The sequence below is a fragment of the Oncorhynchus kisutch genome, linkage group LG11 (assembly GCF_002021735.2).
Source record: "Oncorhynchus kisutch isolate 150728-3 linkage group LG11, Okis_V2, whole genome shotgun sequence".
NCBI classification, from domain to species: Eukaryota; Metazoa; Chordata; class Actinopteri; order Salmoniformes; family Salmonidae; genus Oncorhynchus; species Oncorhynchus kisutch.
This window is the reverse complement of record NC_034184.2, coordinates 75,878,749-75,904,640: the sequence shown is the minus strand read 5'-3', so window position 1 is coordinate 75,904,640 and position 25,892 is coordinate 75,878,749. Positions and strand designations below refer to the sequence as shown.

General features: G+C 47.9%; 1 protein-coding gene across 15 annotated transcripts in view; it reads right to left on the bottom strand.

Moving 5' to 3' along the window:
- The window catches only part of tnikb (TRAF2 and NCK interacting kinase b), a 65,081-nt gene that overhangs the window by 19,035 nt on the left and 20,154 nt on the right, over positions 1 to 25,892 (bottom strand). For 2 of the 15 annotated variants that reach the window (XM_031835053.1, XM_031835044.1), the window contains exons 6-25: positions 22,006 to 22,096; positions 21,780 to 21,910; positions 21,649 to 21,703; positions 21,435 to 21,513; positions 21,187 to 21,362; positions 20,591 to 20,657; positions 20,262 to 20,460; positions 19,969 to 20,097; positions 17,911 to 17,997; positions 14,730 to 14,921; positions 12,643 to 12,807; positions 12,081 to 12,326; positions 11,765 to 11,874; positions 11,578 to 11,681; positions 8,018 to 8,100; positions 7,785 to 7,808; positions 6,975 to 7,159; positions 6,787 to 6,889; positions 6,268 to 6,408; positions 1,939 to 2,047 (exon numbers count right to left, since the gene is read on the bottom strand). In XM_031835053.1, the coding sequence (XP_031690913.1) occupies positions 1,939 to 2,047; positions 6,268 to 6,408; positions 6,787 to 6,889; positions 6,975 to 7,159; positions 7,785 to 7,808; positions 8,018 to 8,100; positions 11,578 to 11,681; positions 11,765 to 11,874; positions 12,081 to 12,326; positions 12,643 to 12,807; positions 14,730 to 14,921; positions 17,911 to 17,997; positions 19,969 to 20,097; positions 20,262 to 20,460; positions 20,591 to 20,657; positions 21,187 to 21,362; positions 21,435 to 21,513; positions 21,649 to 21,703; positions 21,780 to 21,910; positions 22,006 to 22,096 (2,476 nt within the window). The remainder of the gene's footprint in view (positions 1 to 1,938; positions 2,048 to 6,267; positions 6,409 to 6,786; positions 6,890 to 6,974; positions 7,160 to 7,784; positions 7,809 to 8,017; positions 8,101 to 11,577; positions 11,682 to 11,764; positions 11,875 to 12,080; positions 12,327 to 12,642; positions 12,808 to 14,729; positions 14,922 to 17,910; positions 17,998 to 19,968; positions 20,098 to 20,261; positions 20,461 to 20,590; positions 20,658 to 21,186; positions 21,363 to 21,434; positions 21,514 to 21,648; positions 21,704 to 21,779; positions 21,911 to 22,005; positions 22,097 to 25,892) is intronic. The other 13 variants (XM_031835055.1, XM_031835050.1, XM_031835045.1 and 10 more) reach the window with 12 other exon arrangements.

The following is a 25,892-nucleotide window of genomic DNA, read 5'->3' as shown; positions in this document are numbered from 1 at the left end:
AATAACACAGGGGCCTCTGTTTGGGTAAAAAGCTGAGTGAAGGAGGGGCCTGGAGAAATGTAACCAATCTCAAATTCACAGACAGAGCTATGGATGCAAAGACTGACCATCTGTGATATCAACATTACAGTTCTAACCATGTTTTGAGGCTATACAGTGTTTGATTACATTTACATTGTTTCGTAACATTGGAGTAAAACAAGCTTACAGTGAAAGTATTCAGACCCCTTCAGTTCTTCCACATTGTTACGTCACAGCCTTATTCTTAAATGAATCAAACAAAACATTCTCCTCAATCTACAAACAATGTCCTATAAGGAAAAAAAGCAAAAACAGATTTTTTTGAAATGTTTGCACATTTATTAAAAATTAAATCGGACACTTTGCTGTGAGACTCGAAATTGACCTCTGGTGCATCCTGTTTCCATTTTTCACCCTTGATGTTTCTACCACTTGATTGGTGTCCACCTGTGGTAAATTCAGTTGATTGGACATGATTTGGAAAGGCACACACCTGCCTATATAAGGTCCCACAGTTGACAGTGCATGTCAGAGCAAAAACCAAGACATGAGGTCGAAGGAATTGTCCGTAGAACTCTGAGACAGGATTGTGTCAAGGCACAGATCTGTAGAAGGGTATCAAAATATGCTTGCAGCATTGAAGGTCCCCAAGAACACAGTGGCCTCAATCATTCTTAAATGGAGGAAGTTTGGAATCACCAATCACCTCTTCCTAGAGCTGTCCGCCCGGCCAAACTGAGCAATCGGGGGAGAAGGGCCTTGGTCGGGGAGGTGAAAAAAGAACCCGATGGTCACTCTGACAGAGTTCCAGAGGTCCTCTGTGGAGATGAGAGAACCTTCCAGAAGGACAACCATCCCTGCAGCTGGTAGAGTGGCCAGATGGAAGCCTCAGTAAAAGGCACATGACAGCCCGCTTGCAGTTTGCCTAAAGGCAACTAAAGGACTTTCAGACCATGAGAAACAAGATTCTCTGGTCTGATGAAAGCAAGATTGAACTCTTTGGCCTGAATGCCAAGCGTCATGTCTGGAGGAAACCTGGCACCATCTTTACGGTGAAGCATGGTGGTGGCAGCATCATTCTGTGGGGATGTTTTTCAGCGGCAGGGACTTTGAGACTAGTCAGGATCGAGGGAAAGATGAACGGAGCAAAGTACAGAGTTTCTTGATGAAAACCTGCTGCAGAGAGCTCAGGACCTCAATCTGGGGAGAAGGTTCACCTTCCAACTGCACAACAACCCTAAGCACACAACCAAGACATTGCAGGAGTGGCCAGAGCCCGGACCTGAACTCGATCGAACATCTCTGGAGAGACCTGAAAATAGCTGTGCTGCGTCGCTCCCCATCCAACCTGACAGAGCTTGAGAGGATCTGCAGAGAAGAATGGGAGAAACTCCCCAAATACAGGTGTGCCAAGCTTGTAGCATCATACCCAAGAAGACTTGAGGCTGTAATCGCTGCCAAAGGTGTTTCAACAAATTACTGAGTAAAGGGTCGGAATACTTATGTAAATGTGATAGTTTTTAATTTGTAATACATTTGTAATAAATGTGAACATTTATAAAAAAACAGTTTTTGTTTTGTCTTTATGGGGTATTGTGTGTAGATTGATGAAAAAAACAAACAATTGAATCCATTTTAGAATAAGGCTGTAACGTAATAAAATGTGGAAAAAGTGAAGGGGTCTGAATACTACGAATACACTGTATATTTTGGTACGACAGTTGAACTAAGCTCATGAGGCATTTCTAAGTTATATTCTTCAAGAATCTATATTGTATCATTCATTTATAAGTTTAAAAAAAATATGAATGTAACAACCAAGGATTCTAGCTTTAGGAAGAAGGAACTAACTAACTGTAAGTCACTCTGGATAAGAGCGTCTGCTAAATGACTCAAATGTAAAGATAACAGACTCACCGGACGCAGAGTTTTCCTCATCATCATCCTCAGTGGGGGAGGTTCCGTAGACTCGTGGATCAACGAATGGCGTGAAGGAGGAGGACTTGGAGCCACTGCCCATGCCGTACTGCCAATCAGAGAGAGGGTTGGGATCAGTGCCTCAGAGCTTCAGGTCTCAGAGGTATCCCAGACCACGTGATCTGACCAGGAAAAACTACAGGCCCCAATTTCTGTCCTTTGAGGTAACAGGTAGCCAGGTGGGAGGGTTTTCAGCATAATCTAACAGGTAGCCAGGTGAGAGGGTTTTCAGCATAATCTAACACAGTGGTCACCAACCAGTTGATTGGCATCTTCATAGCATTCCTAGTCGATCACCAAGCATTTCTGTGGAAAAGCCAACGATAAAGGCTTGCACTCATTTTTTAAAATCCGTATTGCGCTGTTGGCGGTAGGTGCACTTGATTCAGTAGGTGCACTTGATTCATTTAACCTTTGTATCAAATAAAATTTTATGGACACATACACATGGTTAGCAAATGTTAATGCGAGTGTAGCGGATTCTTGTGCTTCTAGTTCCCGACAGTGCAGTAATATCTAACAAGTAATCTAACAAATCCCAACAACTACCTAATACACACATCTAAAGGGATGGAATAAGAATATGTACAAAAACACATATGGATGAGCGATGACCGAGCGGCATAGGCAAGGTGCCATAGACGGTATAAGGTACAGTATATACATGTGAGATGAGTAATGTAAGATATGTTAACATTATTAAAGTGGCATTATTTAAAGTGACGAGTGATCTATTTATTAAAGTGGCCAGTGATTTGAATCTCTATTAAGGCAGCAGCCTCTCAGAGTTAGTGATTGCTGTTAAGCAGTCTGATGGCCTTGAGATAGATGTTTTTCAGTCTCTCTGTCCCAGCTTTGATGCACCTGTACTGACCTCGCCTTCTGGACGGTAGCGGGGTGAACAGGCAGTGACTCGGGTGGTTGATGTCCTTGATGATCATTTTGGCCTTCCTGTGACATCGGGTGCTGTAGGTGTCTTGGAAGGCAGGTAGTTTGCCCCCAGTGATGCATTGTGCAGACAACACCACCCTCTGGAGAGCCTTGTGGTTGAGGGCGGTGCAGTTGCCATACCAGGCGGTGATACAGCCTGACAGGATGCTCTCGATTGTGCATCTGTAAAAGTTTGTCAGGGTTTTAGGTGACAAGCCAAATTTCTTCAGCCTCCTGAGGTTGAAGAGGCGCTGTTGCTTCTTCTTCACCACACTGTCTGTGTGGGTGGACCATTTCAGTTTGTCTGTGATGTGTACGCCGAGAAACTTAAAACTTTGCACCTTCTCCACTGCTGTCCCTTTGATGTGGATAGGGGGTGCTCCCTCAGCTGTTTCCTGAAGTCCACGATCATCTCCTTGGTTTTGTTGACGTTGAGTGAGAGGTTGTTTTCCTGACACCGAGTGGCCTAACCTCCTCCCTAGAGGCTGTCTCATCATTGTTGGAAATCAAGCCCACTACTGTTGTGTCATATGCAAACTTGATGATTGAGTTGGAGGTGTGCGTGGCCACGTAGTCATGGTTCAACAGGGAGTACGGGAGGGAGCTGAGCACACACCCTTGCGGGGCGTGTGCAGTGTGATGGCGATTGTTGGGGCGGTATGCAAACTGAAGTGGGTCTAGGGTGGCCGGTAAGGTGGAGGCGATATCATCCTTGACTAGTCTCTCAAAGCACTTCGTGGTGACAGAAGTGAGTGCTACGGGGCGATAGTCATTTAGTTCACTTTGCCTTCTTGGGTACAGGAATAATGGTGGCCGTCTTGAAGCATGTGGGGACATCAGACTGGGATAGGGAGCGATTGAATATGTCCGTAAACACACCAGCCAGCTGGTCTGCACATGCTCTGAGGGTGCGGCTAGGGATTGCGTCTGGGCCAGCACAGCAGCTTTGCGAGAGTTAACACGTTTAAATATCTTACTCACGTCAGCCATGGAGAAGGAGAGGGGGAGGGGCACAGTTCTTGTTAGCGGGCCGCGATGGTGGCACTGTATTATCCTCAAAGCTGGCAAAGAAGGTGTTTAGTTTGTCTAGAAGCGAGACGTCGGTGTCCGTGACGTGGCTGGTTTTCTTTTTGTAGTCTGTGATTTCCTGTAGACCCTGCCACATAGGTCTCGTGTCTGAGCAGTTGAATTGGGACTGTACTTTGTCCCTATACCGACATTTCGCTTACTTGATTGCCTTGCGGAGGGAATAACTACACTGTTTATATTCTGCCATATTCCCAGTCATCTTTCCATGGTTAAATGTGGTGGATAGGGCTTTCAGTTTTGCATCCATCCACAGTTTCTGGTTAGGGTAGGTTAATAGTCACAGTGCACTTCCTTATAAACTCACTCACCGAGTCAGCGTATAGATCGATGTTATTCTCTGAGGCTCTCTCAGACCGACGTTGAATGATCCTAGTCACGGGAATATCCTGTTTGAGTTTCTGCCTATAAGACGGTAGGAGCAAGATGGAGTCGTGGTCAAATTTGCCAAAGGGAGGGCGAGGGAGGGCCTTGTATGCATCGCGGAAGTTAGGGGGAAAAAAATGCACCTTTATAATAAAGCATTACATGCATAATCACATTTGCGATCACTTTTGAGAATGGTGTTTTCCCGCTAAGTGATTGCATTTTGGAACCTTTGCGCATCTAGCCTTCTACCGTGTGCACATTGCTGTACTTAGAATGTAAAGAAATAGAAAATACGTTCTGATCTGTTGCATCAGCCTCATTGCTATTAAACATTTTTTAGATTCTAGTGGTTGTATTAATTTGGGAACTATCGCATCCCACAACTGTCCCAGACTATGCTTGGAATATTTATTTCTCACACAGAAGGACAAGTTGACCAATAGAACAGGTAAACTTTTGTACTATGGGGGATAGTAGTAGTCAATAGTAGATTGACATAGACTAGTGATTTTGCTGTTCGTTAGGCCTACTCACCTTGTTGGGTGACGAAAAGTAAACGTGGACAGTTCTTCCAACATCTTCAATGAGCGCCTTGGAAATCGATAAGGACATACGCACTTGTGTCCCCGACGTGTCTGTCTTCACTTGTAGCCTGTGAGAAGGCCCGGTCACATGACGGGCATTGGCTAAACTGAATTGAGATATCTGAGAGATCCACGTGAGTGAAAGGTGCTACGGAGCACGCAGCCGGGAGAAGAGAATGTATTATTATTTTCAGCCGAAGGGCACAATGGCCACTGGCCGCTAAAGGCATGTATTTTTATAGGGAGCATTACGGGCTCATTACTGGGAAATTCAAGTTATTATCAAGAGCTTCTCAAATTGTGAATGAGAGACTGATGAAGTGTGTGTAGCCTGCACCAAAAACAAAGCAGAGCTCATGCCTTTCATGTAACTTTTTTCAAATCATCATTAGAGTCGCATCATGCAGCCTTAGAATGTATTAAAAAACATATAGCCCAAACATTTGCATATCACAACTAAAGTTGCATAAATAACTGGCATAGCCAGATCAGGGCCTAACATAAGGACGACTGAGAGTATGCTATTCTTCTGAAATAGACTACATTTTCTTCATATGATGTTTCTTTAGACCTGCCTAAAATAAATAATGGATATATTGTGATGGTGACAATACTAAAATGATTTTTAAAACTTTTTTTCTCAAAAGTTATTTGTGGAAGCCAGTAGATGCTAAACATGTTTATGTTAATTAACGGTCAACTAGTGAGACCGGCAGTTATTTGCTTGACAATCACCGGCTGACAAAATGTCATGACCGCCATTGCACTAATCTTGACTCAGAAAAGGTTGGTGATCACTGCTCTAACAGGTTGCCAGAGTGGAAAGTGTGTTGAGCAACATTAGACTTGGTTTGCCATGCGCACACAACATGCAGGAGAGAGAGGAGAGCATGTGACCATCAGCAGCAAAGGAAGAGAATGGATGGGAGAAATGGATATGGATTAGGGTGGGTTTAGTCTCAGGAGCCAAACAGACTAGGTTTTCCAAGTCCAACTAGAGGGGAGGGTGAGTGTTTCTTCTTCTTCAGTTTTAGGACGCAGAGAGAACACAAGGGAACAGAGGCAACGGGCTCAGGTGTAGGGTTCTGTGTGCAGTGAGGTTGTGTGTAGATGACTAGCATGTAGGGGGGTTGTGTGTAGATGACTAGCATGTAGGGGGGTTGTGTGTAGATGACTAGCAGGTAAGGGGGTTGTGTGTAGATGACTAGCATGTAGGGGGGTTGTGTATAGATGGCTAGCATGTAAGGGTGTAGGGTGCAAGGTCGCAAGCAGTTGGGGTGTAGGGGTCTAGTGAACCTACTTCGGAGTGGCTGCGCCCAGAGCCATTGCCAGGGGAGACCAGGGGGGAAGGGCTTTGCTGCACCAGATCGGGCAGATTGGCGTTGCCGAAGAAACCGCTGCTGTCAGCGAGAGCGGAGCTCCGCCTCCTGTCTCCATAGGTCTGGAACAGAGAGAGAGTGAGGGGCACTCTAGGCACTGATCTAAGGTCAGATTAATGTATTTCCTTGTGATGGGTAGGATTTGGGAAGGGTAAGCGGATTCTAGATTTGAGGTTGAGGTAAGGTTGGAATCTAATGGTTAAGGTTAGGTTTAGGAGGTTCATCTGGATCTGTGGTTAAGGGGTACATTCTGCCCCTGATATGGAAGGTGGGTGAACCCAGAGGAGTGAAGAAGCAGAGTAACAACTGGTGACAATGCAGAGACGAACACGCACACACAGCACACCCACGAGCTGAGTGCATGCCTGGATGCTGGGTGTTGAGTTGTGTATAAAGCGGGCAGTGTGGAGCCCTGGGGTCAGGGATTGAAGGTGACTGACCTCTCTCATCATCAGGGAGCTGTCTTGGGAACTGTTGCCGTGGGAATCATCATGTCCTCCCATCACACCGTACGACTCACCTCCACTCTGCCCTGCAGCCGGCCTTACACACACAAGTTTAAAATATATAGCTAAAATGCTGACACACACTCACTTTGTAATACACACACTTTCTAACACACACTCACATGATGCGTGGGATGTCGCTGACAGACACAGAGCCGTCGTTACTTCTTCCCCCTCCCTCCTCTCCGTCCTCGTCGCTCTGTGACTCATCACTGGACGAGGAGTAGTCCGTCACCTTGACGGGCGGGCGGTTAGGTTCCTCACCCTGGCGCAGCTCCCTCAGCTCCTTGGCCAGAGCCGTCAGGTCCTGGAAGTCAAAGGTCAGGAGAGGGTATTATAAGAAGGTCAGTACTCACGCGGTGGATGCGGTAACAGTTGCATTGATTCATGGGCAATATTTTAGTGGCACAATGTTTTACACATACATGTTTCAGCCGTTAACTAATTCCCCAGAGCGTGAGTGAGGAACAATGAGGCTTCAGTCAGGAAAGGTCAGGAAAGGTCACTAATAGAGGGGTTAGAGGTCAGGGGTTAGAGGTCAGGTCTGCCTCTTTCAAACGGCACAGGTAGAGCAGGACAGGTGAGCTAAAGGAGAAAGGGGCGTGCACGTGAAAAGAGGGGACTGTGTGTACATGAGCGTGTACGTGGAGGTCAATAGGTATCTTACCAACTCCTCCTGGATGATCCAGAGAGGTGGAGAAAAAGAGGGTCAATAAGAGAGAAAGAGGGAGAGAGGTGAAACTATCACTATTGCAGGGAGAGACAAACCTTTTGTACTCAAGAGAGATTGAGAGTGGGAGGGAGAGAGTGGGAGGGTGAGTGAGTGAGTGTGAACAAGTGAGTTAATACCCGGATGGGTGAATGAGTGAAAGAGCTAGGCAGTGAATGATTGAGAGAGATATGGAGAAAGGGTGAGGAGAAATGCCACTAACCTCATCTACAGCTCTCTTATAGCTCTAAACAGGATGGTGAGAAACGCAGAGAAGAAAGAGCAGGTAGAGAATAAAACAGGGAAAAAAAGAGAAGATGAAAGAGAAGTCATGGATTGATGTGTTCAGAGAAGAAAATGAGTTGTGTGTTTCTCTCTGTGTGTGTGTGTGTGTGTGTGTGTGTGTGTGTGTGTGTGTGTGTGTGTGTGTGTGTGTGTGTGTGTGTGTACACTCACTGCGGGCCTGCTAGGTCGTGTCAGTGTCACATCTCTGTTCTCTTCTTTGGTCTCCTGGGGCGGCGCCATAGACCCCTCCGCCCCTGTCAACCAATCACATCACTGCTCAGTAAATAGTCAACCAATCACATCACTGCTCAGTAAATAGTCAACTAATCACATATCTGTCTGTATAGTCTTAAAAGCTGAAACCTTTATAGTAGCACACATGGGAATCTGTGGGTTTCTCAAAATGCATACTACCATGCTCCGAGCACGCAAATTGGAGAACAGGAGGGTTGGAGTATGAGTCCAAATCAAAGTATGGGAAACAGAACCATGTAGGGCACTTCGAATGTGTACTCCGTTTGTACATATTTTTAAGCATGCATCGATGCAAGCTTCAATGGAAAGTATACACAGGAATATGACGCAACCACGAAAAAAAATTACGCAACATTTCTTGAAATAAATGGCAGCCATTATTTGAGCTGAAGCGAGAGAAAATCCACTCAGACTTCGGAATGAAATGTTGCCTATTGACATCTCATATGTTTCATGACTACAATATTTTAGCTTAATAAATACATGCTGTGTTCATTTTGCCATGTTTACCTGCCTACAATACCCACTGTAGAGTGTGTAAATCGCAAACCTATAGTAAGTCAATACGGCCGAATGGCTAGCTACTATTGTTAGCTAGCCAGATAGCCATGAAGAATTGTTAGCTAACTAGCTAGCCATCCACGAATAATTGACATCTTCCCATTAGTTTTGGGTAATTTTTTCTGGTTTGCTACATTTTTACAATTCACATATAGCTGATAGTTATGAAGTAAAATGTTTTCTTTGTGTATATATTGTTTCGTCTCTATTGTAGGGGGAGGTGCAGCATGAGGTAATACAGTAGGGGGAGGTGCAGCGTGAGGTAATACAGTAGGGGGAGGTGCAGCGTGAGGTAATACAGTAGGGGGAGGTGCAGCATGAGGTAATACAGTAGGGGGAGGTGCAGCGTGAGGTAATACAGTAGGGGGAGGTGCAGTGTGAGGTAATACAGTAGGGGGAGGTGCAGCGTGAGGTAATACAGTAGGGGGAGGTGCAGCATGAGGTAATACAGTAGGGGGAGGTGCAGCGTGAGGTAATACAGTAGGGGGAGGTGCAGCATGAGGTAATACAGTAGGGGGAGGTGCAGCGTGAGGTAATACAGTAGGGGGAGGTGCAGCATGAGGTAATACAGTAGGGGGAGGTGCAGCATGAGGTAATACAGTAGGGGGAGGTGCAGCATGAGGTAATACAGTAGGGGAGGTGCAGCATGAGGTAATACAGTAGGGGGAGGTGCAGCATGAGGTAATACAGTAGGGGGAGGTGCAGCATGAGGTAATACAGTAGGGGGAGGTGCAGCATGAGGTAATACAGTAGGGGGAGGTGCAGCATGAGGTAATACAGTAGGGGGAGGTGCAGCATGAGGTAATGCAGTAGGGGGAGGTGCAGCATGAGGTAATACAGTAGGGGGAGGTGCAGCATGAGGTAATACAGTAGGGGGAGGTGCAGCGTGAGGTAATACAGTAGGGGGAGGTGCAGCATGAGGTAATACAGTAGGGGGAGGTGCAGCGTGAGGTAATACAGTAGGGGGAGGTGCAGCATGAGGTAATACAGTAGGGGGAGGTGCAGCATGAGGTAATACAGTAGGGGGAGGTGCAGCATGAGGTAATACAGTAGGGGGAGGTGCAGCATGAGGTAATACAGTAGGGGGAGGTGCAGCATGAGGTAATACAGTAGGGGGAGGTGCAGCGTGAGGTAATACAGTAGGGAGAGGTGCAGCGTGAGGTAATACAGTAGGGGGAGGTGCAGCGTGAGGTAATACAGTAGGGGGAGGTGCAGCGTGAGGTAATACAGTAGGGGGAGGTGCAGCATGAGGTAATACAGTAGGGGGAGGTGCAGCGTGAGGTATTACAGTAGGGGGAGGTGCAGTGTGAGGTAATACAGTGGGGGGAGGTGCAGCGTGAGGTAATACAGTAGGGGGAGGTGCAGCGTGAGTTAATACAGTAGGGGAGGTGCAGCGTGAGGTAATACAGTAGGGGGAGGTGCAGCGGGAGGTAATACAGTAGGGGAGGTGCAGCGTGCGTTAATACAGTACGGGAGGTGCAGCGTGAGGTAATACAGTAGGGGGAGGTGCAGCGTGAGGTAATACAGTAGGGGAGGTGCAGCATGAGGTAATACAGTAGGGGGAGGTGCAGCGTGAGGTAATACAGTAGGGGGAGGTGCAGCATGAGGTAATACAGTAGGGGGAGGTGCAGCGTGAGGTAATACAGTAGGGGGAGGTGCAGCGTGAGGTAATACAGTAGGGGGAGGTGCAGCGTGAGGTAATACAGTAGGGGGAGGTGCAGTGTGAGGTAATACAGTGGGGGGAGGTGCAGCGTGAGGTAATACAGTAGGGGGAGGTGCAGCGTGAGTTAATACAGTAGGGGAGGTGCAGCGTGAGGTAATACAGTAGGGGAGGTGCAGCGTGCGTTAATACAGTACGGGAGGTGCAGCGTGAGGTAATACAGTAGGGGGAGGTGCAGCGTGAGGTAATACAGTAGGGGGAGGTGCAGCATGAGGTAATACAGTAGGGGGAGGTGCAGCGTGAGGTAATACAGTAGGGGGAGGTGCAGCGTGAGGTAATACAGTAGGGGGAGGTGCAGCATGAGGTAATACAGTAGGGGGAGGTGCAGCGTGAGTTAATACAGTAGGGGAGGTGCAGCGTGAGGTAATACAGTAGGGGGAGGTGCAGCGTGAGGTAATACAGTAGGGGGAGGTGCAGCGTGAGGTAATACAGTAGGGAGGTGCAGCGTGAGGTAATACAGTAGGGGGAGGTGCAGTGTGAGGTAATACAGTAGGGGAGGTGCAGCGTGAGGTAATACAGTAGGGGGAGGTGCAGCATGAGGTAATACAGTAGGGGAGGTGCAGCGTGAGGTAATACAGTAGGGAGGTGCAGCGTGAGGTAATACAGTAGGGGGAGGTGCAGTGTGAGGTAATACAGTAGGGGGAGGTGCAGCGTGAGGTAATACAGTAGGGGAGGTGCAGCATGAGGTAATACAGTAGGGGAGGTGCAGCGTGAGGTAATACAGTAGGGGAGGTGGGAGTGCTTCTCAAATGGAATGTTTAATGCATTCTCCAGAGTACTCAGGGGAACGTCCTTGGAGAATGCACTCGGTACTCAGGGGAACGTCCTTGGAGAATGCACTCGGTACTCAGGGGAACGTCCTTGGAGAATGCACTCGGTACTCAGGGGAACGTCCTTGGAGAATGCACTCGGTACTCAGGGGAACGTCCTTGGAGAATGCACTCGGTACTCAGGGGAACGTCCTTGGAGAATGCACTCGGTACTCAGGGGAACGTCCTTGGAGAATGCACTCGGAGCGTGTGGAGCACGGTGGTATCAAATCAAATCCAATTAATTTATTTAGCCCTTCGTACATCAGCTGATATCTCAAAGTGCTGTACAGAAACCCAGCCTAAAACCCCAAACAGCAAGCAATAAGGGTGTAGAAGCATGGTATGCATTTTGAGAAACCCCCTTCGTGTGGTGGTATGTGTACCTCTCTCGTTGCTTCCACCCTGGGAGGAGTTGGATGAGCTGCTGCTGCTTGTCCTCTTCAGGGATGTTTCCATGGAGACATCAGTCCTCCGCAGGTCTGGGTTACTTTGGCAACACACACAAACAACATCAAGTGCCTGATTCACAACGGAGGTCTGGAGTGTGTGTGTGTGTGTGTGTGCGTGTACCTGGCCCGTATCAGGTGTGATCCAGCTCTAGGAGCAAGGCCCCCAGGTCCACTCCCAGGAGAGTGCTTCCTGACCAGGGCTGGAGAGATAGATGTGGTCCTCTGTGGCACCTACACACACACACACACACACACACACACACACATTAAAAACCTGTTAGAACAGGTGTAAATGTGGGATCATATACTGTATTCTTAATCTCAAACTAAATTTGCCAAAATATGTACGTAGAGATTTGAGATTAAGAATCGTAAAGGGCACCAAAAGTTCAGACACATTGCATTCCAGACAGAAACACAAACATTGTCATGCAGACCTTAGGAGGTAGGTCTAGGTCCGTTCGTAGCCAGGAGTTGCGGTCCAGTTTGTCGAGTGGGGGAGCGAGGCGGGGGAGAGGAATAGGAGAAGGGTTGTCTGAGGTGGGGTCAGAGTTCTGGCGGGGCATGGGGGGGCGGCCGGGGGAGGGGGACGGGGAGGGCGACAAGCCTGTGACCCCTGCAGGGTCATGGAGAGACTGGGACCCAGACAGACCATGGGACTTCACCTGTACCAGGTGGGCCATCTGACAATACCAGAACAGATCAGGACCAGATCAGGACCAGATCAGATCAGGACCAGAGGATGAGGTTTACATCAGGACCAGATCAGATCAGGACCAGAGGATGAGGTTTACATCAGGACCAGGCAGGTAGAGGAGCAGGTGTAGAGGTGAAAGAGAGGAAGGTGAGGAAAGGAGAGGAGGAGGGGAAAGGAGGAATGGAAGGTGGGGGAGCAGGATGGGGAGGAGGGTGGAAGGGAGAGTTACTCAGAGTGGAAAAACAAACATTGAAAAGGGTAAACGTGCACATCCACTTTTCCAGTCTCTCACACACACACACCTGTGGTTCTGTAGAGCGGTTCATGGGTGGTGTTCGGGCCTGCTGAATGCCCCCGCTGCTGAAGGACTCGGATCGGGGAGGCAGGGATGGGTCGGAAATACGGTTGGACACTTTATGATGCAGACCTGGAGAACTCTGTCTGTTCAGCTTGGAACGCTCCTCCACCTGACACACAGACACAGCACACTCATTTATACTGGCAGTCAGTGACAGATTATCAATGCATGTATGTGTGACGTGTGTCAAACCGCCAGTTTCCCTTATTACCATGGAGGAGAAGCCGTGTTCAGCAGAGACCACAGAGACAGACCTGGCTACAGTGTGCCTTTTTTTGCGTGTGTGTGTGTGGGGGGGGGGGGTCCAGAGGGAAGCAGATACACCCATGTGGGTTTAGACAGATATAGCTGTGGCTGGCCTACATCAGCTCACAGTGACCACTGTGGGCCAAGCAGGATGTGTGTGTGGCTTGGATATAGGCTAAATCAGGAGCTGGAGTGTGTCCCTAAGAACATGGAGCCTATGTATAAAGCAGACTAAAACAGTTTGACTGACAGAGTCTGACTTCTAGAGGAAGAGAGAGATGTATAACCATTCTAAAAAACGCAAGGCACCATCTGGAATGTAGAGAAAAGAAAGCTGTTCTCGAACTCTCCAGCCACCATTCTAGAACTATCCAGCCACCATTCAAAAAAAACACCAGTAACATAGAACCATCCTGCCACCATTCTAGAACTATCCAGCCACCATTCTAGAACCATCCAGCCACCATTCTAGAACCATCCAGCCACCATGTTTGAACCATCCAGCCACCATTCTAGAACCATCCAGCCACCATTCTAGAACCATCCAGCCACCATTCTAGAACCATCCAGCCACCATTCTAGAACCATCCAGCCACCATTCTAGATCTATCCAGCCACCATTCTAGATCTATCCAGCCACCATTCTAGAACCATCCAGCCACCATTCTAGATCTATCCAGCCACCATTCTAGAAACACCCAGCCACCATTCTAGAACTCTCTAGCAACTACTCTAGAACATAGAACATTCCAGCAAGGGTTCTTTCAGGAGTCCGTCCCCTGGTGTAAGGGAAGAGAAAATTGTTAATAAGGAAAGGAGAGTCCCGTTCAGAAGAAAGGAGGGATGGGAGAGAGAAAGAGAGCTCCACCGACACACCAGCCAAGGGTTAAAGGTTATGGTTAGTCCACCTCTGAAGAGAGAGAGGGAGGAAGGGTCTCAGAAACACCGGAAGTTGGTGTCTCCCTCACTGACCGATCGACCTGGACACCTCCCCCTCAACTCCTGAACTTCTCCCTCAGGGCTCTTCCTTCTGGCCTCAGGGCGACGCATGATTGGATGAAAGGAGTCAGGGGCGGGATCAGGGGCGAAGGACACACGTATACACGGAAAGGTCACACTATTGTCTTCAGATTGGAGAAGCCTCTCCCTGGAGGGACTTGATTGGGCAGGGTAGGAGGGGGGACGGGAGCAGGGGGTGTAAACCAGGGAACAGGAGGAGTGCTAGGCTGGCATCTCGAGGCTGGCTACTCGAGCCTGGCATCTATCTCGAGGCTGGCTACTCGAGGCTGGCTACTCGAGGCTGGCTACTCGAGGCTGGCTACTCGAGGCTGGCTACTCGAGGCTGGCTACTCGAGGCTGGCTACTCGAGGCTGGTTAAAGGACTGGTGCTTAATGGGAGGAATATGAGGTGAGCTACTCTGGGTTTGACGCAGTACCTAGAGACAGAACATCACAATGTCACTGAACACATCAAACACATATAGCTATGTGGGGACACACACACACACATATATATTACTGTGGAAGAACCTGAAAAACAAACACAGCAACAGAAGGTCTGTCCATAATGGAGACACTGTGTTTTGGAAAAAGAGAGAGACATTTTGATATATCTTATAGTCCAGACATAGCAATGATACAGGGCTCCCACTCTTCAGAAAACTTCACGCCTGAGAGGAGAGAGATCATTGTAGGAAACATAATATACTGTTGGTGTGTAACCAAATATACTGAACACATCTATAAGCGTTGTGTGTGTGGTGTGTGTGTGCGTGCAAACAGTACCTCCTTGGCCCAGGCAGGTTTGTCGTTATTAGGGGCTGTGTCTTTGTAGTGATACAGCTGTTTCTTGTCTTGTGGCCGTGGCTCCTGCTGCTGCTGCTGCTGTAAGGACACCAGGTAGGCTCTCTCCTGCTGCAGCTGTCTCTGGAGACGCTCAGCCTGATGCTGCTCCTCCATCTGCTTACGCTTGTACTCCTGTAGATACACGCAGACGGTTTACACAGGAAACAAATGCACAAACACAAAGTACACTCCATGGCCAAAAGTATGGACACTTGCGTGTCGAACATCTCATTCCAAAATCATGGGCATTAATATGGAGTTGGTCCCCACTTTGCTGCTATAACATCCTCCACTCTCCCGGGAAGGCTTTCCACTAGATGTTGGAACATTGCTGCTATAACAGCCTCCACTCTCCCGGGAAGGCTTTCCACTTGATGTTGGAACATGGCTGCTATAACAGCCTCCACTCTCCTGGGAAGGCTTTCCACTTGATGTTGGAACATTGCTGCTATAACAGCCTCCACTCTCCCGGGAAGGCTTTCCACTAGATGTTGGAACATTGCTGCTATAACAGCCTCCACTCTCCTGGGAAGGCTTTCCACTAGATGTTGGAACATTGCTGCTATAACATCCTCCACTCTCCTGGGAAGGCTTTCCACTAGATGTTGGAACATTGCTGCTATAACAGCCTCCACTCTCCTGGGAAGGCTTTCCACTAGATGTTGGAACATTGCTGCTATAACAGCCTCCACTCTCCTGGGAAGGCTTTCCACTAGATGTTGGAACATTGCTGCTATAACAGCCTCCACTCTCCTGGGAAGGCTTTCCACTAGATGTTGGAACATTGCTTCCATTCAGCTACAAGAGCATCAGTGAGGTCGGGCACTGATGTTGGGTGATTAGGTCTGGCTAGCAGTCAGCGTTCCAATTCATCCCAAAGGTGTTCGATGGGATTGAGGTTAGGGCTCTGCGTAGGCCAGTCAAGTTCTTCTACAAACCATTACTGTATGGACCTCGCTTTGTGTACAGGGGCATTGTCATGCTGAAACAGGAAAGGGCCTTCCCCAAACTGTTACCACAAAGTTGGAAGCACAGAATCATCCAGAATGTCTTTGTATGCTGTAGCGTTAAAATCACTGGAACTAAGGGGCCTAGCCCCAGACCATTATTCCTCCTCCACCAAACTTTGCAGTTGGTACTATGTATGGTGATCTTCACAATAACAGCACTTACAGTTGACCGGGGCAGCTCTAGCAGGTCAGAAATGTAACAAACTGACCTGTTGGAAAGGTGGAATCCTATGACGGTGCTACGATGAAAGTCACTGAGCTCTTCAGTGAGGCCATTCTACTGTCAATGTTTGTTTATGGAGATTGCATGGCGGTGTGCTCAATTACAGTTGAAGTCGGAAGTTTACATACACTTAGGTTGGAGTCATTAAAACTCATTTTTCAACCACTCCACAAATTTCTTGTTAACAAACTATAGTTTTGGCAAGTCAGTTAGGAAACCTACTTTGTGCATGACACAAGTCATTTTTCCAAGAATTGTTTACAGACAGATTATTTCACTTATAATTCACTGTATCACAATTCCAGTGGGCCAGGAGTTTCCATACACTAAGTTGACTGTGCCTTTAAACAGCTTGGAAAATTCCAGAAAATTATGTCATGGCTTTAGAAGATACATAATTTGAGTCAATTGGAGGTGTACCTGTGGATGTATTTCAAGGCCTACCTTCAAACTCTGTGCCTCTTTGCTTGACATCATGGGAAAATCAAAAGAAATCAGCCAAGCCTTCAGAAAAAAACTGGAGACCTCCACAAGTCTGGTTCATCCTTGGGAGCAATTTCCAAACACCTGAAGGTACCACGTTCATCTGTACAAACAATAGTACGCAAGTATAAACACCATGGGACCACTCAGCCGTCATACCGCTCAGGAAGGAGACTCGTTCTGTCTCCTAGAGATGAACATACTTTGGTGCGAAAAGTGCAAATCAATCCCAGAACAACAGCAACAAAGGACCTTGTGAAGATGCTGGAGGAAACAGGTACAAAAGTATCTATATCCACAGTAAAACAAGTCCTATATCGACATAACCTGAAAGGCCGTTCAGCAAGGCAGAAGCCACTGCTCCAAAACCGCCATAAAAAAAAGCCTGACTACGGTTTGCAACTGCACATGGGGACAAAGATCATACTTTTTGGAGAAATGTCCTCTGGTCTGATGAAACAAAAATAGAACTGGTTGGTCATAATGACCATCGTTATGTTTGGAGGAAAAAGGAGGATGGTTGCAAGCTGAAGAACACCATCCCAACTGAAAAGCACAGGGGTGGCAGCATCATGTTGTGTGGGTGCTTTTCTGCAGGAGGGACTGGTGCACTTCACAAAATAGATGGCATCATGAGGTAGGAAAATTATGTGGATATATTGAAGCAACATCTCAAGACATCAGTCAGGAAGTTAAAGCTTGGTCGCAAATGGGTCTTCCAAATGGACAATGACCCAAAGCATACTTCCAAAGTTGTGGCAAAATGGCTTAAGGACAACAAAGTCAAGGTATTGGAGTGGCCATCACAAAGCTCTGACCTCAATCCTATAGAAAATTTGTGGGCAGAACTGAAAAGCGTGTGCGAGCAAGGAGGCCTACAAACCTGACTCAGTTACACCAGCTCTGTCAGGAGGAATGGGCAAAAATTCCTCCTTCCAGATGGTGCCTTGCGTTTTTTAGAATGGTTATACATCTCTCTCTTCCTGCTACCAAATACTAATTGAGTATGTAAACTTCTGACCCACTGGGAATGTGATTAAATAAATAAAAGCTTAAATAAATCATTCTCTCTACTATTATTCCGACATTTTACATTCTTAAAATAAAGTGGTGATCTTAACTGACCAAAGACAGGGAATTTTGACTAGGATTAAATATCAGGAATTGTGAAAAACTGAGTTTAAATGTATTTGGCTAAGGTGTATGTAAACTTCCGACTTCAACTGTATTTACACCTGTCAGCAATGGATGTGGCTGAAATATTTGAATCCACTCATTTGAAGGCGTGTCCACATACTTTTGTATATATAGTGTATATGCTTGTGCAACAAGAGAGATAAGGGGTTGTTGTGGATAGGTGATAGGCTGAGGACGCGGGGGTGAGAGGTCAAGGGTGAGAGGTTACCATCAATAGAGCCTGCTCCTGGAGTAGTTGTTGCTGTAGAATCTCCAGCTGTCTTTGCTCCTCCTCCAGCTGCCTACGGATATACTCCTACCCAATCACAGGCCAGACAGCCAGGAGATCAGCCAATCAGAGCCCAGAGCAGCCAGGTGAGTGATCAGAGCAGGCAACGGAGACAGAAAGGAGGTGACGAGGAGGAGAAAGGGGGTGAAAGGAGTTGAGGTGAAAGGGGGTGATGAGAAGGAGGTGATGAGGAAGAGGAGAAAGGGGGTGAGTCGGAGGAGAAGAAAGGTGGTGAGGAGGAGGAGGAGAAAGGGGTTGAGGAGGAGAAAGGGGGTGAGGAGGATGAGAAAGGGGGTGAGGAGGAGAAGAAAGGGGGTGAGGAGGAGAAGAAAGGGGGTGAGGAGGAGAAGAAAGGGGTTAGGAGGAGAAGAAAGGGTGTGAGGAGGAGAAGAAAGGGGGTGAGGAGGAGAAGAAAGGGGGTGAGGAGGAGAAGAAAGGGGGTGAGGAGGAGAAGAAAGGGGGTGAGGAGGAGAAGAAAGGGGGTGAGGAGGAGAAGAAAGGGGTTAGGAGGAGAAGAAAGGGTGTGAGGAGGAGGAGGAGGAGAAAGGGGGTAATGAGGAGAAGAAAGGGGGTGATGAGGAGGAGAAAGAAAGGGGTGATGAGGAAGAGAGAAAGGGGGTGATGAGGAAGAGAAGAAAGGGGTGATGAGGAGGAGGAGAAAGGGGGTGAGGAGAAGGGGGTGATGAGGAGAAGAAAGGGGGTGATGAGGAGAAGAAAGGGGTGATGAGAAGAAAGGGGGTGATGAGGAGGAGAGGAAAGGGGGTGATGAGGAGGAGAAGAAAGGGGGTGATGAGGAGGAGAGGAAAGGGGGTGATGAGGAGGAGAAGAAAGGGGGTGATGAGGAGGAGAAGAAAGGGGGTGATGAGGAGGAGAAGAAAGGGGGTGATGAGGAGGAGAAGAAAGGGGGTGATGAGGAGGAGAAGAAAGGGGGTGATGAGGAGGAGAAGAAAGGGGTGATGAGGAGGAGAAGAAAGGGGGTGATGAGGAGGAGAAGAAAGGGGGTGATGAGGAGGAGAAGAAAGGGGGTGATGAGGAGGAGAAGAACGGGGTGATGAGGAGAAGAAAGGGGGTGAGGAGGAGGAGAAAGGGGGTGAGGAGGAGGAGGAGGGGAAAGGGGGTGATGAGGAGGAGAAAGGGGGTGAGGAGGAGGAGAAAGGGGGTGATGAAGAGAAAGGGGGTGAGGAGGAGGAGAAAGGGGTGAGGAGGAGGATGAGAAAGGGGGTGAGGAGAAGGAGGAGAAAGGGGGTGAGGAGAAGGAGGAGAAAGGGGTGATAAGGAGGAGGAGAAAGGGGGTGAGGAGGAGGAGGAGAAAGGGGGTGAGGAGGAGGAGGAGAAAGGGGGTGAGGAGGAGGAGGAGAAAGGGGGTGAGGAGGAGGAGGAGAAAGGGGGTGAGGAGGAGGAGAAGGGGGGTGATAAGGAGGAGAAAGGGGGTGATGAGGAGGAGGAGAAAGGGGGTGATGAGGAGGAGGAGAAAGGGGGTGATAAGGGGGTGAGAGGGAGTGAGAGAGAGTGAGAGAGAGTACAAGGACAGATTAAGGGAAATATGTTTTGAGAAAGAAACCAAAGTACGGATTAAAACCAAAATAGAAGCGAGATGGAGTGACATGATAGGAGGTGGAGAGAGGAAGGGATAAGGGAGGAAAGAGAGAGTGCAGTGATAAACAGATTCAGTTGAAGAAAAAGGCATTACCAAGAAGAGACTTGATGTATAGAACCACCAAGGTACTTAATATTGAATCAAGTGGGTAAAAGAGAAAAACACGTTTTATTAGAGAGTGAGTGTTAAACATCAGAGTGAAAGGGAAGCATTCATGAAGCAGAGTCATCCAGGCCCCAGACCCTAACTATTCCTGCCCTGGGACAGAAAACCTAAATGTCAGTCTATGTCTGGTCTGCAACAGAGCTGTGGGAGACTGGGGTGATTCCTGGTCAATGAGTTAGTGTGTGTAAAAGAGTGAGAGAGATAAGTGTGTGGGTGTGTGCGCACCTGAGAGTTACCTGTGTGTGTACCTGTTCTCTCTCTGCGTGCCTCCTCTCCTCATCTCTCCGTAGTTGTTCCATCTCTTCATAGCGTCTCCTCTGTTCTCTCTCCTGTTGCTTCCTCATCTCACGCTCCCTACGCTGTTGCTGTTGGAGAAAGAGTGTGAGGGAGAGAGAGCGTCATAGCTGTCACCAGATATGTCATTGAGCCGAGCCGAGCCGTGCTGGAAAATGCAATGTGAACAGAAACCATCTGAAGCAGAAAAGTTGTGTTCAGGTGGGCATGATGTAGTGAAAAGCATGCAGTCTACCTCCTCCAGTCTCCTCCTCTGCTCTTTCTGCTCCTCTATGCGTTTCTGTCGCTCTGCCAACAGGAGACGTTTGTGTTCCTCGTTCTGCTGTTGCTCCAACTGCTGCCTCCGCAGAGCCTCAGAACGCTCCTTATTGGCTAGCTGCAGCCGCAGGAAGTCCCGCCTTAACGTCGACTCTCCAGGGACGTTGATGATGGAGCTGGACAAGGACCAATCAGAGGAGAGATAGGAGAGGGAGGGTTTATGAGTGGAAATCTCTCTCCTACACATTTGGAGGCAAATACACACGCAAATACTTGTGTATGTACGCACAAGCACACACACCCTACCTTGGCTCCCCCATGTCCCGTTCCTCCTCCTCTTCCTCACTGCCACTGTACTCATACTCTGTTTCATCTGCAGCACACACATCAACCAGTTACACGCACACATCAACCAGTTACACACACACACACACATCAACCAGTTACACACACACACACATACACATCAACCAGTTACACACACACATCAACCAGTTACACACACACATCAACCAGTTACACACACACATCAACCAGTTACACACACACATCAACCAGTTACACACACACATCAACCAGTTACACACACACATCAACCAGTTACACACACACATCAACCAGTTACACACACACAGTTACACACACAGTTACACACACACACACAGTTACACACACACACACACAGTTACACACACACACAGTTACACACACAGTTACACACACAGTTACACACACAGTTACACACACAGTTACACACACAGTTACACACACACACACACACACACACACACACACACACACACACCAGTTGGATCTGAACCTTCTTGTTTTCTTTTGGCCGACTTTTCTTCAGCTGGATGCAGGTGTGTGTGTGTGTGTGTGTCTGTTGCGGTCAGTCTCACCCCTCTCTCCGCGTTTCTTCTTGGTTCTGTCGATATGGTCCTTCAGTTGGATGCGGACCTGTCGTTCGTTAGGCAGCTCTCTGATGAAGGGGTGCTTCAACAGCTGTTCTGTGCTGGGTCTCTGACCATGACTCTTCACCAAGCAACTCTCAATGAACGACTGAAACTTCTTAGACCTGAACACACACAGAGACAACACAGTGAGTGTGTGTGTGTGTGTGTGTGTGTATGTGCGTGTGATAACTCACCACTTCTTAGACTTGAGTCTGGGGGCGGGGTTTCTGGGGATGAGGAAGAGAGCTCTCATTGGGTGCATGTCACACAGTGCTGCAGAGAGGGAGAGAAAGGGTTAACAAACCATGATACCTCCAACCAATGCACACGACGTCTGATAGTGTCTTATGCCACAGTATTCACTGTTGTGCCAGCCTACGTTGTGTTGTGGTAGGCACTGGTACTTACGTGGTGCTCCTTCTGCCATCTCTATAGCCGTAATACCCAGAGACCACAGGTCACTCTGAAAGACACAGAGGAGTTAGGAGGGATTGAGATGACCAGGGAAAATACACTAAACCCACAGCCTACTGTGGTACCTTGAAGTCGTAGGTGGCCTCAGGGTTCTCGTCGCAGGCGATGACTTCAGGAGCCATCCAATATGGCGTCCCTATAAACGTGTTCCTCCTCCCCACCGTACGGTCCAACTGGGCACTCACTCCAAAGTCCACTGGAACACACACACACACACACACACACACGTGAAACATTTTGATCTGTCCGTCCGCCAGTCTGTCTGTTTTCCTGTTTGTCTGTGTGTCTCACCCAGTTTGACCTCTGCGTTCTCTGTCAGCAGGACATTCTGACCCTTGATGTCTCTGTGGATGACCTTGTGTTGGTGGAGATGGGTCAGACCCTAGAGAGAGAGAGCGAGCGAGAGAGAGATAACTGTTGATTATTATAAGGCACACTCCACACACAGAAACGCATACAAGGCTCTCCCTCCATTTGGCAAATCTGACCATAATTCTATCATCCCGATTCCTACTCACAAGCAAAAACTAAAGCAGGAAGCACCAGTGACTCAGTCAATAAAAAAAGTGGTCAGATGAAGCAGATGCTAAGCTACATGACAGTTTTGCTAGCACAGACTGGAATATGTTCTGGGATTCTTCCGATGGTTCACCACTTCAGTCACTGGCTTCATCAAAACGTGCATTGATGACGTTGTACCCAGAGTGACTATACGTACATACCCCAACCAAAAACCATGGATTACAGGCAACATCCGCACTGAGCTAAAGGATAGAGCTGCCGCTTTCAAGGAGCGTGACTCTAACCCGGAAGCTTATAAGAAATCCTGTTATGCCCTCCAACAAACCATCAAACAGGCAAAGCATCACTACAGGACTAAGATTGAATCATACTACACCGGCTCCGACACTCGTCCTGATGTGGCAGGGCTTGCAAACTATTACAGACTACAAAGGAAAGCACAGCCGCGAGCTGCCCAGTGACACGAGCCTACCAGGCGAGCTAAATAACTTCTATGCTCGCTTCGAGGCAAGTAACACTGAAACATGCATGATCAGCTGTCTGGACGACAATGTGATCACGCTCTCCGTAGCCAATGTGACTAAGATCTTTTAAACAGGTCAACATTCACAAGGCCGCAGGGCCAGACGGACTACCAGGACGTGTACTCCGAGCATGCGCTGACCAACAAGTGTCTTCACTGGCATTTTCAACCTGTTCCTAGCTGAGTCTGTAATACCAACACGTTTCAAGCAGACCACCACGGTCCCTGTGCCCAAGAACACTAAGGTAACCTGCCTAAATGACTACCGACCCGTAGCACTCATGGCTCACATCAACACCATTATCCCAGAAACCCTAGACCCACTCCAATTTGCATACCGCCCCAACAGATGATGCAATTTCTACTCCACACTGCCCTTTCCCACCTGGACAAAAGGAACACCTATGCAAGAAGGCTATTCCTTGACTACAGAACAGTGTTTAACACCATAGTGCCCTCAAAGGTCATCACTATTTAATGTCAGCAGGTTTCATTCCAAATATGTTGATTGCATTAGTTTTAGATGTGGGGGAGTTAGAGAATGAGAGGTGAGAGAGGGTGACAAGGCAGGAAGGAACTTTTAATCTATGCCATCAAAGGGAACATGAAATTTGACATCCCAATTAGGATCTGGCTAAAAATACTTGAATCAGTTATAGAACCCATTGGCCTTTATGGTTGTGAGGTCTGGGGTACGCTCACCAACCAAGAATTCACAAAATGGGACAAACACCAAATTGAGACTCTGCATGCAGATTTCTGCAAAAATGTCCTCTGTGTACAACGTAAAACACCAAATAATGCATGTAGAGCAGAATTAGGCCGATACTGTGGGAGCAAGCTGTACATATAGGGACAAACATAATATTGTACCACAAGAGGAAGATACACTTAGAGTGCATTTGCCATTCTGGTAAAATGCATTGTCTATTGTATAGGACAGGAAGCCAAAGTAAGGCCATGAGAGCATAGGACAGCTGGACAAACCAAGGTCAGAGGGACATACAAAGGAGGGGGTCAGCCAAATGACCAACGGATGGACTATAGACATAGGGCATATCTTATTAGGACATGAAGAGAAGAGACACATAGTCTACGAGTCCTAATAAGGACATACATACCAAAGAACACACCAAGCTAAAACATAAGGGGCCCATAGGATAAGATGGGCATGTATTATTTTTGGGACATGAAGAGGTCCTGTCACCTTTATAATTTGACTGAAAGCAGATATGGGCGTTATTGGGTGTGAACAAGCAGGAAGCACAGATTGAAAGATAATGGTGGCAGATGGACTGAGGGAAGTAACTTAATTTGCATGTGGGATGGACTCATATGTTGTATGTGTATAAAAACAGAGCCAGTGCTCTGGAAGAGTGTGTGTTCCGCGGACCATCTAGGCTTCTGATATGTTTGTATTAAAAGCATATATTGAATTCACAAGTTCTTGTAAGTGTTATATTTTGTAACGATCCTCCACGACAATACCTGCTAATTATCAAAATCCAGAAAAGAGCTGTTAAATTCTACAACCACCTAAAAGGAAGTGATTCCCAAACCTACCATAACCTCCCAAACCTTCCACAAGCTGGCTGGAGTGTTTACGGACATATTCAATCTCTCCCTATCCCAGTCTGCTGTCCCCACTTCAAGATGTCCACCATTTTTCTGTACCCAAGAAAGCAAAGGTAACTGAACTAAATGACTATCGCCCCGTAGCACTCACTACTGTCATCATGAAGTGCTTTGATAGGCTAGTTAAAGATCGTATCCCCTTACAATGACGGCCTACCACAGCCAAATCCGGATGACGCTGAGCCAATTGTGCACCGCCCAATGGGGCTCACAATCACGGCCGGATGTGATTTAGCCTGGATTTGAACCAGGGACTGTAGTGTCGCCTCTTGCACTGAGATGCAGTGCCTTAGACCGCTGCCCCAATCGGGACAAGAGGAATACCTATGTAAGAATGCTGTTCATTGACTACAGCTCGGCATTCAACACCATAGTACCCTCCAAGCTCATCATTAAGCTCGGGGCCCTGGGTCTGAACCCCGCCCTGTGCAACTGGGTCCTGGACTTCCTGATGGGCCGCCCCCAGGGGGTGAGGGTAAGAAACATCACCTTCACTCCGCTGATCCTCAACACTGGAGCACCACAAGGGATGCGTGCTCAGCCCCCTCCTGTACTCCCTGTTCACCCATGACTGCGTGGCCACGCACGCCTCCAACTCAATCATCAAGTTTGCAGAGGACACAACAGTAGTAGGCCTGATTACCAACAATGATGAGACAGCCTACAGGGAGGAGGTGAGGGCCCTGGGAGAGCGGTGCCAGGAAAATTAAGGAGCTGATAGTGGACTTCAGGAAACAGCAGAGGTAGCACACCCCTATCCACATTGACAGGACCACAGTGGAGAAGGTGGAAAGCTTTGAGTTCCTTGGCGTAAACATCACAGACAAACTGAATTGGTCCATCCACACAGACAGTGTAGTGAAGAAGGCGCAAAAACTTCTCTTCAACCTCAGGAGGCTGAAGAAATTTGGCCTGTCACCTAAAACACTCAAACTTTTACAGATGCACAATTGAGAGCATCCTGTCAGGATGTATCACCGCCTGGTACGGCAACTGCACCGCCCGCAACCTCAGGGCTCTCCAGAGGGTGATGTGGTCTGCCCAACCCTCCACCGGGAGCACACTGCCTGCCCTCCAGGACACCTACAGCACCCGATGTCACAGGAAGGCCAAAAAGATTATCAAGGACATTAACCACCCGAGACACTGCCTGTTCACCCCGCTATCATCCAGAAGGCGAGGTCAGTACAGGTGCATCAAAGCTGGGACTGAGAGACTGAAAAACAGCTTCTATTTCAAGGCCATCGGACTGTTAAATAGCCTCCACTAGCCGGCTTCCACCCTGTTATGTAACCCTGCACCTTAGAGGCTGCTATAGACTTGGAATCACTGGTCACTTTAATAATGGAACACTGACCACTTCAATAATGGAACACTGGCCACTTCAATAATGGAACACTGACCACTTCAATAATGGAACACTGGCCACTTCAATAATGGAACACTGGCCACTTCAATAATGGAACACTGGCCACTTCAATAATGGAACACTGACCAC